This window comes from Eretmochelys imbricata, chromosome 7 (genome assembly GCF_965152235.1).
Source record: "Eretmochelys imbricata isolate rEreImb1 chromosome 7, rEreImb1.hap1, whole genome shotgun sequence".
Classification (NCBI taxonomy): domain Eukaryota; kingdom Metazoa; phylum Chordata; order Testudines; family Cheloniidae; genus Eretmochelys; species Eretmochelys imbricata.
In genome coordinates, this window is record NC_135578.1 from 30,373,861 (window position 1) to 30,386,750 (window position 12,890).

The 12,890-nt window shown below is 50.6% G+C and overlaps 1 protein-coding gene across 4 annotated transcripts in view; it reads right to left on the reverse strand.

Moving 5' to 3' along the window:
* Positions 1–12,890, reverse strand: part of PC (pyruvate carboxylase) — a 240,137-nt gene that overhangs the window by 115,916 nt on the left and 111,331 nt on the right. For all 4 annotated transcript variants that reach the window (XM_077822518.1, XM_077822519.1, XM_077822521.1 and 1 more), the window contains 6 exons: positions 10,870–11,005; positions 10,205–10,389; positions 8,690–8,855; positions 8,055–8,200; positions 6,886–7,003; positions 6,328–6,479 (listed from right to left, as the gene is read on the reverse strand). In XM_077822518.1, coding sequence (XP_077678644.1) covers positions 6,328–6,479; positions 6,886–7,003; positions 8,055–8,200; positions 8,690–8,855; positions 10,205–10,389; positions 10,870–11,005 — 903 coding nt within the window. The remainder of the gene's footprint in view (positions 1–6,327; positions 6,480–6,885; positions 7,004–8,054; positions 8,201–8,689; positions 8,856–10,204; positions 10,390–10,869; positions 11,006–12,890) is intronic.

A 12,890-nucleotide genomic window follows, 5' to 3' on the forward strand; every position in this document is an offset into this window, starting at 1 on the left:
TGGGAATAGACCCCACGAGTCCTGACTCCCAGCCCGCCGAAATCATGGCTTAAAGTGGATCACGGATTGGTTGCCACGAGGTTGCCAAGGAATCTTGTGCAGGTCCAGATGCCAAGAAAGAGCAGGCATCTGGAAGGGGAGACAATTAAATCCATCAGCAGCTCCGCCGCTGGCTTTGTCTTTTCATATTAAGAGATGGAGGTGGCACTGGTAATTTCAGGAGTGAGGCTTATACTGATGCTCCCACGGTGCATTTCACAGCTGCCTGCCTTCCAAAGTCATGTGGCGGGACTGTAAATCCCGAAGGGGACATTCTGATCAGCCACGAGAGCCCTCTCCCCTCCCAGACTTGGGAATAAGACCCAGGAGTCCTGACTCCCAGCCCCCCTGCTCTAGCAATTAGACCTACTCCCCTCCCAGAGATGGGGATAGAAGCCGGAATCCTGACTCCCAGCCACCCTTGCTCTACCCACGAGATTCCATCACCCACCGGAGCTGGGATAGAAACCAGGCCTCCTGGTCCCACCCCCCTACTCTAACTACTAGACCCCATTGCCTTCCCAGAGCCAGGAATAGAAGGAGTTCTGGCTGTCCATGAATGTTTCATACTGGGGGTGTCTATTTCAACAGCTGCTGCCCCAACTTGTCACGCCATCAGAGAGTGGGAGGTGCACTGAGTTCTTAGGAAGTCTGGTAATTACTCACTTCACAGAGGAACAATGGGGACCCAGTACAGAGGGGGAAGGGACATGCTTAGACAACAGCTGCTAATGTCACCACTCAGAGCAGGCTGTCACAACGCGCTCCGCAGCATCAGCACAAATCACTTCTCCCAGCACTGGAGCCCTGGCTCCTTCTGACAGCTCACGTTCCCAAAAAACACAGCAGAGCTAAGGGTAGAACCCAGGAGTCCTGTCTCCTGAGCCCCACCCTCCACTCTAATCATTAGCTCCCACTCCCCTCCCAGAGATGGGAATAAAACCATCAGTCCTGACTCTCAGCCCCCCCCCGCTCTAACCACTAGACCCCACTCCCTTCCCAGAGCTGGGACTAGAACCCAGGAGTCCTGACTCCCAGACTTTCTGCACACCCCTCCCCCCCCAGCCAGATTCTACCAAAGCTGACCATGTGGCATATCACTAGAGGTGGCCTGGAATTTTTCGGGAACCAGAATTTCCACTTTATGGGGAATTCCACAATTTATTTGTTTGTTCTGAGGCGAATTTTCAAAATTTCCCACAGAACGAAAATCCTGGAACATTTGGACTTGAGGCCATCAAATCAATCAATTTCCAGTTTATCGTTTCATTTCATTTTTGCTCTTAGATGATATCAAAATATGAAATAGTATATATTAGGCATTATTAAATGTAATATATATCAATATATGACATAATATAAAATATAATATGCATAAATATAATTTTAAAATTAACATTAAATTAGAATTAAATCCTAAATTAAAAATTAAAATTAAAATGAATTAAATGAATTAGCAAAGTCCAATAAACCAGGCAGTGTTGCCTAGTGGCTAAAGCACTGGCTTGGGACTCAGGACTTGTAGGTTCTATGTCCAGCTCTGCCACGGGACTGCTGAGTGACCTTGAGCAGGTCATGTCCCCTCCCTGTGCCTCAGTTTCCCCATCTGTACACTGGAGATAACACCACTGGCCTCCCTTGTAAAGTGCTTTGAGATCATGGGACTAAAAGCTGTAGTGAAGAACTGGCGGTTGTTGTTGTTAGTATAAACCAAATACACTGAAATATCAAAATGATAAAACTGAACCCAAAAGTGCTAAGATTTTGCTTGTGGCACCTTAGAGACTAACAAATTTATTTGAGCATAAGCTTTCGTGAGCTACAGCTCACTTCCCTATTACTTCGACTGTCCTCCTGCATTGCTATGAGCACCTGGCATCTCCTGTTCACCAGAGTGATTTGTCTGGATTTTGTTCAGGGTTTGTACAGAGCCTAGCATCATGGGACCTGCTCCAGGCCTGAACACTTTCCCTTTCTAGCTTTTTGACAAACGCCAGAAGATTTCAACAGAAACTGACTCAGGTGCCCACTGGACCATTAATGTTGATTTTCAATAAGTCTTGGAACAGTGGGGAAGTTCCAGAAGGCTGGAAGAAAGCTAATGTTGTGCCAATATATAAAAAGGGTAAACGGGATGACCCAGGTAATGACAGGCCTGTCAGTCTGACATCGATCCCGGGCAAGATAATGGAACGGCTGATACGGGTCTTGATTAATAAAGAATTAAAATACGGAGATGTAATTAATGCCAATCAACAGGGGTTTATTGAAAACAGATCCATCAAATGAACGATACCTTTTTATGATGAAATTACAAGTTTCCTTAATAAAGGTAAGAGTGCTGATGTAATACACTCAGACTTCTGTAAGGCATTTGACTTGGTACCGCACAACACTGTGATTAAAAAACTAGGAAGATATAGCATGAACATGGCCCACATTAAATGGATTAATAGCTGGCTAACTGATTGGTCTAAAAATGTAATTGTAAACAGGGAACCGTCATCAAACAGGCGTGTTTCTAGTGAAGTCCCACAGGGATCGGTTCTTAGCCCTACGCTATTTAATATTTTTATTGGTAACCTGGAAGAAAACAAAATCATCAAACTGATCAAGTTTGCAGATGACACAAAAATGGGGGAGTGGTAAATAAGAAAGAATGCAGGTCACTGATACAGAGTGATCTGGATCACTTGGTAAGCCAGGCACAAGCAAACAATATGCGTTTTAATATGGCTAAATGTCAAATGTATATATCTAGGATCAAAGAATCTAGGCCATACATACAGGATGGGGGACTCTCTCCTGGGAAGCAGTGACTCTGCAAAAGATTTGGGGGTCGTGGTGCAGAATCAGCTGAACATGAGCTCCCGGTGCAACGCTGTGGCCATAAGAGCTAGTGAGATCCTTGGATGCATAAGCAGAGAGATCTCGAGCAGGATTAGAGAGGTTATTTTGCCTCTGTATTTGGCAGTGGTGCAAAGTCTGTTGGAATCCTGTGTCCAGTTCAGGTACCCACAATTCAAGAAGGATGTGGATAAATCGGAGAGGGCTCAGAGAAGAGCCATGTGAATGATTAAAGGATTAGAGAACATGCCTCATAGTGAGAGACTCAAAGAATTCAAGCTTTTTAGCTAACAAAGAGAAGGTTGAGGGATGACTTGATCCCAGCCTATAAGTACTTCCATGGGGAAAAGATATTAGATAATGGGTTTCTCAGTCTAGCCACCAAAGATCTAACGCAACTCAATGGCTGGAAGTTGAAGCTAGACAAATTCAGACTGGAAATAAAGTGTCAATTTTTAACAGTGAGAGTCATTAACCGTTGGAAAAACTTACCAAGGGCTGGGGTGGATTTTCCATCACTGACAATTTTTTAATCAAGATCAGATGTTTTTCCAAAAAAAAGATCTGCTCTAGGAATTATTTTGGGGCAGTTCTCTGGCCTATGTTCTCTACAAAAGGTCAGACTATGATCACAATGGCCCCCGATGGCCTTGGAATCTGTGACTTTATGAAATGTTCATTTTGGACAAAAAGGACATTTTGTGCTGAAACCGTGTTGTGATTCAAAATTTCATCCTGATCTTTTATCTCTTTTGTGAAGACACCTGCCTGGGTCTGCAGGGAGCCTGAGCTGAACGTCCTAAGAAGGAGGAACTGGTCCTGGGCATCCCAAGGGGTGTTAACCCCCAAGCCCACTGCTCTGGATGGGACCGATCTTAACTCCCAGTTTACCTTGCTGCAGTCTGGATGCCACCCATTACGACTGCTAGGACAGAATCTGCGAGATACCCTTACCCCATCTCATGCTGCTGGTTGGGACAAAGACCCCAACCTCGCAGAAATCTGAATATGATTCACCACCATGAAGATGAAGCCTCAACCTGTGCCTGTCTCCTTTTAGACACAAGGCACCCTCAACCTCAACACACCCTATCCAGCTGCTGAAAGCTGCCCCCTGCTCTAACCCCTAGGCTCTACTCCCCTTCCTGATCCAGGAAAAAAACCTGGGGGTCCGGGCTCCCTGCCCCCCCAGTGCTCTAACTACTAGACTCCATTCCCCTCCCAGATCTAAGGAGAGAACCCTGGAGTTCTGACTCCCAGCCCCTTCTACTTTAACCCATTAGACCCCACTCCCTTCCTACAGCTGGGAAAAGAACCCAGGAGTCCTGATGCTTGGATAAGGTTCACATTTAACATACACACAGTGGGAAGTCCAATCTGTGCACACACACACACATAAGTTGGCACACATGCACAAAGGGAAATCCAAACTATACACACACACACTCACATCAGCCTCATTATCTCCAGCAGGGGGCAACATCTCATACATGCACACGCTCAGAGCTCACTGCTCTGCTCCGGGCAGCTGACAGATTCCATTATTACCCCAGTTCCCCACTGCAGTCCATCTGGCTCAGAGCTGCAGTGATGGTTTACTAAACCGCAGAGCCGAGGAGCATCCCAGTGGGCTTCTCAGCAGACAGGGAGTCAAGAGGTGTGTTCCCATACAGCAGAGCCAGTGGATTTAAGTTTCGACATTCCACCACCACCTCCTGCAGGAGGAAATCAGAGCTGTAGTGTTATTATATGTATTACGGTAGCATGTGGAGACCCCTGACATTGGGCTAGGCTAGTCCCTTCCCCACTCACTGCCTCAGTTTCCCCTCCTTATTTTACTATTTAGACTGCAAGCTCTTTGGGGCAGGAGCTGTCACCCTGTGTCTGCACAGTGCCTGGCACTAAGGGGCCCCGATGTCAGCCAGTGTTTGTGCAGCATTCAGCAACAACGGTGACCCCTATCCCAGTCGGGGTCTGTGCAGTGCCTGGCACAATGGGGTCCTGATCTCACTCAGGTCCTCTAGACGCTACTGTAATACACCTAATAATGAATAGGATTCCTGGCCACACACTGTAGCCAGGCAGGATGCAATCAGGCTGGCAAGTTGAGCCATCAAGTCCCCAAAACCAAGATCAGGTGTTCTGGGAATGAACGCCAGCCAATTAAGAAATACAGTGGGCCCTGGCTCTGTCAAGATGTATCATTCTTAACGCCCATCGGATTCAGCTACTCCATCTCCAGTGCGTCTGCAAAGGACTCGGCTACTGAACATGGGTGACAAAGATGGACAGATGGGCCCCCCTCCACAACATGGGCTCCCGAATTCAGAGAGCTGTCAGCATGGGACGGTTCGAGACACCGTGATCTAATGGACAAGAGCATTGAGCTGGGGGGGCAGGGTTATTGATACTTACCATTTGTATTGCAGTAGCACCTAGGGGCCTTAGTCATGAACCAAGACCCCAGTGTGCTAAATGCACAGAACAAAAAGAGGGTTTCTGCCCCCGGGCTTCCAGCCTGAGGATAAGGCAAGAGACAAGAGATGGATGGAGCTAGATGGGCAAGTACAAGTAAACCATGAGACGGTCATGGGCAGCGCGAGGGGCAGCGGGCTCAGCACACCAACAGCCTGACCACTGGCACGTTTTTTGTCAGCATCACAGCAAAGGAGAGTTTTGAGGAGGGCTATGACGGCGGATAACGAGGTAGCTTTTCAGATTCCTGGGTTCTATTCCTGGCTCTGTGGGGGAGTGGGGTCTAATGGGTTAATGCAGAGGGAAAGCCTAGAAGTCAGCACTCCTAGGTTCTATTCCTGGTTCCGGGAGGAGAGTGGGGTCTAGTGGTCAGAGCAAGGGGGCTGGGAATCAGAACTATTCTCAGCTCTTACAGTGACTTTGCAGGGAAACTGAGGCACAAAGTTCTGATGCCCATCCACTTTTGCTCTAACCCCCATGCCCCACTCCCCTCCCAGAGCTGAACCCAGAAGTGTTGACTCCCAGCCCAATGTCCTAGTTACTGGATTACACCCCCCTCCCAAAGAAAGCTAATGTTTTGAGATAGAAAGGAAACAATTTTGTACTTCAAAAAGGATCAGTGGTGGAACAGATGATACCAGACAGTTAACATAAGAATGGCTGTACTGGGTCAGACCAAAGGTCCAACTAGCCCCATATCCTGTCTTCCGACAGTGGCCAATGCCACGTGCCCCAGAGGGAACGAACAGAACAGGGGATCATCTCTGTCGCCCATTCCCAGCTTCTAGCACCTCGAAGGCTCCTAAGAAACAATTAAGCCACAACCACCCTTCCCCTAGTTTCCACCCACAGCCCTGTGCTATCCCAGCACTGGGCACCACACACACACAGCTCTGCCAGTACCCCTCTATCCCAACCTGCAATCCCCTGCTCTCCCAGCCCCAGGATCTCCAGGGTGGCTCGTACCTGCTTGGCCAGTCTGACGGCATCATTGGTGAGTTTGGTACGGAGCTGGGAGTCGAGGTGAGCCGCCGGGGCAATCTCCACAACCTTTTGGTGCCGCCTCTGGATGGAGCAGTCCCTCTCGTAAAGGTGCACCACATTCCCATACTTGTCCCCTGCAGAGAAGGGAAAGTCAATGCTGATTCCCTTCCAGGGACTGGGTACCCTGGGTCACGTGTAGAAGAGACTCCAGGCAGGCAACACCCAGCCAGTGTCCCCCAACTGTGGTGCTGGATCAGAGCCAGCGCCCCTTAGAGGGGAAAGGCCCTGGTTTCACTCCCTGCCCCTGTGAGCCAGCCAGTCCCCCGGCCTGGGGCTGGATCGGAGCCAGCACCCTGTGGAGGGGAAATGCCCTGCGTCCCATTCCCTGCCCCTATGAGTCAGCCAGTCCCCCTGCCCTGGGGCTGGATCAGAGCTGGTGCCCCCTAGAGAGGAAAGAAGCTGTGTCTCATTCCCTGCCCCCCTAAGTCAGCCAGTTCACCCTGGGCTGGATCAGGGAGGCAGAGGGATATTAGGGCTCACCCAGAATCTGGACCTCAATGTGTCTTGGCTTCTCAATGAACTTCTCCACAAAGAGAGCCCCGTTCCCAAAAGCAGCCAGCGCCTCCGAGAACGCCCGGGTGTAATTCTCCTCCAGCTCCTGTAGGGGGCAGATAGGTGAGAGATTGACTCAGTAGTGCGGCATAATGAACAGAGCATTTGACTAGGACTCAGGACTCCTGGGTTCTATTCTCAGCTCTGGGAGAGGATTCAGGTCTGGTGGGCTGGGCCGCTGGAGTATAAGTGGCTGGGAGTCTGGGTTCTATTCCCAGTTTTCCCACTGACTTACTGGTGATCTTTGGCAAATTATGAGGTTGGGGTTCCCATTGTCCCTTGTGTTGCACAGAGACAGTCCCTGCCCTGAAAAGTTCACAGTCTAAAAAGACACAGGGTGAGAGGGGAAACTGCCCAAGAAGGAAAGGGACCTGCCCAAGCTCCACACCAGAGCCAGGGATAGAACCCAGGCATCCTACCTCCCACTCCAGCACCCATGCTGCCACTATAAAGGTAAGGTCCCTTCAGTCCCTGCTACCATCCACTTTGGAGCAAAGGGTAAAATTAGGGCACCTCTCTCTCTGCTGTGCTATAGAGTGCGTCCTCCAGGCAGTGTAGAGATGTCACACTTCCTGTACACTCTTCATGCAGCCTCGGGGTTTCCTGGGGCTCGCTTCAGACTGGGAGCAGAGACAAAGCAGCCCAGCGCAGAGCTAGCACAGGCTGCAGCCTGAGAGTAGCAGGACTTTTTTTATCATATTTCTGTATATAGTTTCCATTCCCAATAAAAGGTTTGTCTTGAAACCACACTAAGATACCGCATCTGTTTTCGCCACCCAGCGACCTCCAGGAGGGGAAATTAAAGAGATGTAGCTGTCCTCTGGCAAGGGGGTGCAGAGATGAGAGATGATACATGGGAGACTGTTTGGCACAGGGACACAGGAAGCCAGCACTGTGGCTGGGAGGTTTGCACATGGGACGCATAGGAGAAGGCTCTCGCACCATCAACACGCCAGCCAATCAGAGTAGCTGCAACTGCACCATCCACAGGAGCAGAAGCTGCAGATGCCACTGATGCTCTCAGCCCCAGAAGCTGAGGCCAGGAAGCCAGAAGGGTATTAAGAGCAGGTGTGTCTTTGCTCTGGAATCAATGGTACCTCATAGCTGCGCACGACCCTCATGCCCCGTCCACCTCCGCCATACGCAGCTTTGAAGATGATAGGGAAGCCATACTTGTTGGAGAACTCATGGGCCTCACTGAGAGACGATATTGGGGAGTCAGTGCCCGGCACCACAGGGACCCCTAGGAGAGAGCAGATACAGGCATGTCATTCCCAGCTTCGCCACTGACCTTGGGCAAAGCCCATCCCCACTCAGTGCCTCAGTTTCCCCTTCCACCCTTTGTCTAATTAGAGCATGAGCTTTTCAGGGCAGGGACTGCCTCTGACAGTGTGTCTGTACAGCACCTGGTACAACAGGGGCCCTGCTTTCAGGTGGGGTCTATACAGTGCCCAACATGATCGGGGTCCCTATCTCAGTTGGGCAATCTAGGCACTACTGTAATAAATTTAATGAGAGTGGCTTGCCCCAGCCTACACAGTGAGTCATGGGCAGAGCCATCTAAGATGCAGCACTTCCAGCAACACAGCGCCCCCTAGTGCCACTCAGGGGTCAGCCCTGCCTGCATGGAAATGCACCCCATACTGCTCTCCCCACCCCATGCCCTGCAGCACAGCAGCCCCTAGTACCACACTGGGGCCAGCACTGTCTGCGAGGGGAGAGCACCCCCTACCTGAAGCAATGGCGATGGCGCGGGCTTCCACCTTGTCACCCATCTTGCGTACCACCTCTGGGCTGGGGCCGATGAAGTGTATTCCAGCATCACTGCAAGCCTGGGCGAAGTCCGAGCGCTCAGACAGGAAGCCGTAGCCGGGGTGCACAGCATCCACTTCATTCTCCTAGGGACACAGACACAGTGGGAGAGGCATTAGAAAAATGGCACATTGGCTCTTTAAAATCCACAGGCCTTCAAGTGCCCAGAAGATTAGGGAAACTGAGGCACGGAATGGGGCCAGTTGAATGTCAGAGGCAGGATAGAACCCAGGAGTCCTGGCACCCAGTTCCCTGCGCTGTAATCTACCAGACCCCATTCCCTTCCCAGACTCAGGAACAGAACTCCCAGCCCAACCCTCAAGCCAATCTAATGTGTAATTATTAATCATAATTAGGGCTGTCAATTAATAGCAGTTAACTCAAGCGATTAATGGAAAACAAATTAGCTACATAAAAAATAGTCAGAATTAATCACAGTCTTAATCGCACTGTTAAACAATAATAGAATACCAACTGCAATTTATTATAAATATTTTTGGATGTTTTTCTATATTTTCAAACACATTGATTTCAGTTACAACACAGAGTACAAAGTGTACAGCGCTCACTTTCTATTACAGCAGTGCCATGCGAACGCCAGTTCTCACTTTCTGGTGACATTGTAGATAAGAAGCGGGCAGCATTAAGTCCCGTAAATGTAAACAAACTATTTGTCTTAGTGACTGGCTGAACAGAAGTAGGACGGAGTGGATTTGTAGGCTCTAAAGTTTAACATTGTTTATATTATTAGTAATTAATCAACATACAACAATATAACAATTGTGTTATATAATAATTACATATATAGGTAAAAGAAATCTACATTGTCAGTTGCACTTTCACCATCGAGATTGCACTGCAATACTTGTCTGAGGTGAACGGAAGTCTGTTTCTTTTGTTTATCTTTTTTACAGTGCAAATATTTGTAATCCAGACTAATAATAGAAAGTGAGCACCGTACACTGCGTATTCTGTGTTGTAACTGAAATCAATATATTTGGAAATGTAGGAAAACATCCTAACAGATTTATAAGAAATTTCAATTGGGAGTCTATTATTGTGTAGCTGTGCGATTAAGACTACAATTAATTGTGACCCTTTTTAATCTCCCGATTAATTGCAATTAATTTTTAATAATTTGACAGCCCTAATATAATTGTTCATGATTACACATAATATTAATTATGAATCCCATCCTCATCGGTCCCTTTGCTTTGTGGGGGAGGGATAGCTCAGTGGTTTGAGCACTGGCCTGCTAAACCCAGGGTTGTGAGTTCAATCCTTGAGGGGGCCATTTGGGATCTGGGGCAAAAATTGGGGATTGGTCCTGCTTTGAGCAGGGGGTTGGACTAGATGACCTCCTGAGGCCCCTTCCAACCCTGATATTCTATGATTCTATGAATTGTAACCCCTGCCCCTCACGTTCCTCTCATACCTTGGCTACTTTGATGATGTCAGGAATGTGCAAATACGCCTGGACTGGGGGCAATCCCTTCCCAATGAGATAAGCCTCATCCGCCTTCTGTCTGTGCATGTGCCCTGTGTCCTGCTCGGAATAGACGGCCACTGTCCGGATCCCCAGCTCGGTGCAGGCTCGGAACACCCGGATGGCAATTTCCCCTGCAACACACACACCAAAGAGTGACCCACAGGGGTTTGTGCATGGAGGCAAAGGAGTGTAACCGGCTGCCTGAGTCTGCAGAGAGCCTGAGCCAATCATGCTGCGAGTGGGAAGCTGCCCAAGTGTGACTGGCACGTCAACGATGCCTGAGCTGATCATTCCCAGGGGGAAGCTGACCCAGGGCATCTCAATGGAGTGTTTGCTCCCTGCCCCACTACCCTGGGGGGCCGTACCAACCCCACCCTAAGGAAACTCAGTGTAGGGCAGGAGGGGCTCAGCTCCCTGACCCAAGGCTGCTGGAATCAGTATGGGAGGGGGGAGCTTCCAGCCTTGGTTCTCTGGGAGGGAACACCCTCTGCCACTGTCGTGGGGGGTCATGGTCATGGGACAGGATGGGGCCTCAGCATGGCCACAGAGGAGTTTCTGGGATCCACTGCTGGGGTGGGGTGGCAGCAATGGGGGCAGGGTGCATCTCTTACCTCTGTTGGCCACCATGACTTTCTTGATGGGCTTGTACTCCACCCGCTGGGTGCTCTGGAAGGCGGCATGGATCAGGGAGAGGCGCTTGGCACACAGGAACCCGAGGCCCCCTCTCACGAAACACAGCTGCAGCATCTGGGGAGACACACGCAGGGGGGCACGTCAGGGTGATGCAAAGGGCAGCACGTGTAGGGAACAGGCACCCCTCTGCAAAGGCTCCCAGACACCAGGAACAGCGGGGAAAGGTTTGGGAGAAGAACCCCCTGCTTCAGTGATTGGGTATGAATATACCAGAGAAAGGGCTCCCTGCAGCCAGATGCCTGACCAACCAGGGCCTCCTGCAGCCAGATCTCCACCTAACCAGAGGCAAAAGGGCTATTTGCAGCCGAGGAGGATGTCTCCCTGGGACTAGTGCCTTAGAGGTGAATGGATGTGAATTCTGCCCTTGGATGAATGAGTCTGAATTCAGAGTGACCCTCATGCTATTTCATCTTGATTATTGTTTGTGTTGCAGCAGCGCCTACAGGACCCAACTGAAATCAGGGCCTCCACTGTGCCAGGCACTGCACAACCCCGACCAAGTCTGGGACCCCGTCAACGGCACAAACCCAGAGATCAAGGACTCCCTTGTACTGGGTACTGCGCAGACCCTGACTGAGATTGGGACCCCTGTAGCGCTGGGCGAAGGATGGCCCCTGGTATGGGAGGAGGGAGAATGGGGGGGGCACACAGAACCCCCGGCAGATGGGAGGTGTTGCAGGGAGTGCCTGAAATAGAAGCAGATGGTTGGGTGGCACCCAGGGAGCATGGGGGAAATGGAGGGCAGCCATGCACCCGGCCAGCACAGCCTACAAAGCGCGTGACCCTTTCGTTCTCAACTTCAACAGCTGTAAAGGGCTCTTCGTGCAGCAGCCCGAGGAACCTGTCTGCAGCTAGCAAGCGCCTTGCGGTTAAACAGGGAAGTGGTAAAAAAATCACCAGGCATTTAGCAGCAGATTTATTTTTACAGCTGAGAATCAATAGTGCCCCGGGTCCAAAATTAGCTTTCAGGTGTCGTCAGGCTCTGGGCTGGCTTCTCCCCCCAGTCAGGTCCTTGGAAATGAGACAAGTGGAACAAAGGAGACGCTAACACAGCAAAGGCAAAGTGGCAGCTTGGCCTGGATAATATTGTCAGGGACTGGGTGCGTGAGAGAGAACTGAGTGGAGGGGAATGGGATATGGGGCCTTTCTCCTTGAGAGGGCACCAGCTCCAATCCGGGTCCATGGCAGGGGACTGGCTGGCTATGCAGGGTCGGGAGTGGAATATGGGGTCTTTTCCACCCTGGGGGTGCCATCTCTGATACAGCCCCAGGCTCAGAGGACTGGCTGGCTCAGAGGGGTGTGGACTGGGAAATAGGTCATGGGGCCTTTTCCCTTTAGGGGGCACCGGCGCCGAGCTGGCTCCAGGTTGGGGGGGCTGTCTAGGAAAACTGGCTGGGTGCTGTCCCTCTGTGACCCAGGGTCCCCACTCCCTGGAAGGGGATAGGCACTGATCCCCCCTTCTCTGCAGCAACACATAGGGCAATGTGGTGCATTGTTATGAGCCTCTCCTTAGGAGGCAGGTTTTCCTGCCCTTGGATTGTTCTTGTGGCTCTTTCTCTGCAATGATTCGAAGTGCGCACCCCAGAGCTGGAAGCAGTATTGAAGTCACAGATGATGCATACAGAGGTGATGCCACTTCCCCCTCCTGCTCGACCCCCCCCCCCGCTGATCCACCCCAGGATCATGTGAGATCGCAGCCCTAACATTGCAGCAGTAGCTCACGGTCATTTCGTTTACAGAACCGAGTCCTCTGTGGAGCCCCTGAATTCCAGGGTATAGCCCCTGTCCTGTAATGCACCTGATGTGCCCTGTGCCTGGAGGTACGCCCTTGCCTCAGGCTGTATTCGAGCGCACCTTGCTCAAATGACCCTAGGTTCCCAGCGGCCAAGCTCCCTTTGTGCAACTGACCCCTTCACCATTGCTCTTTCCCCCTCCGCCG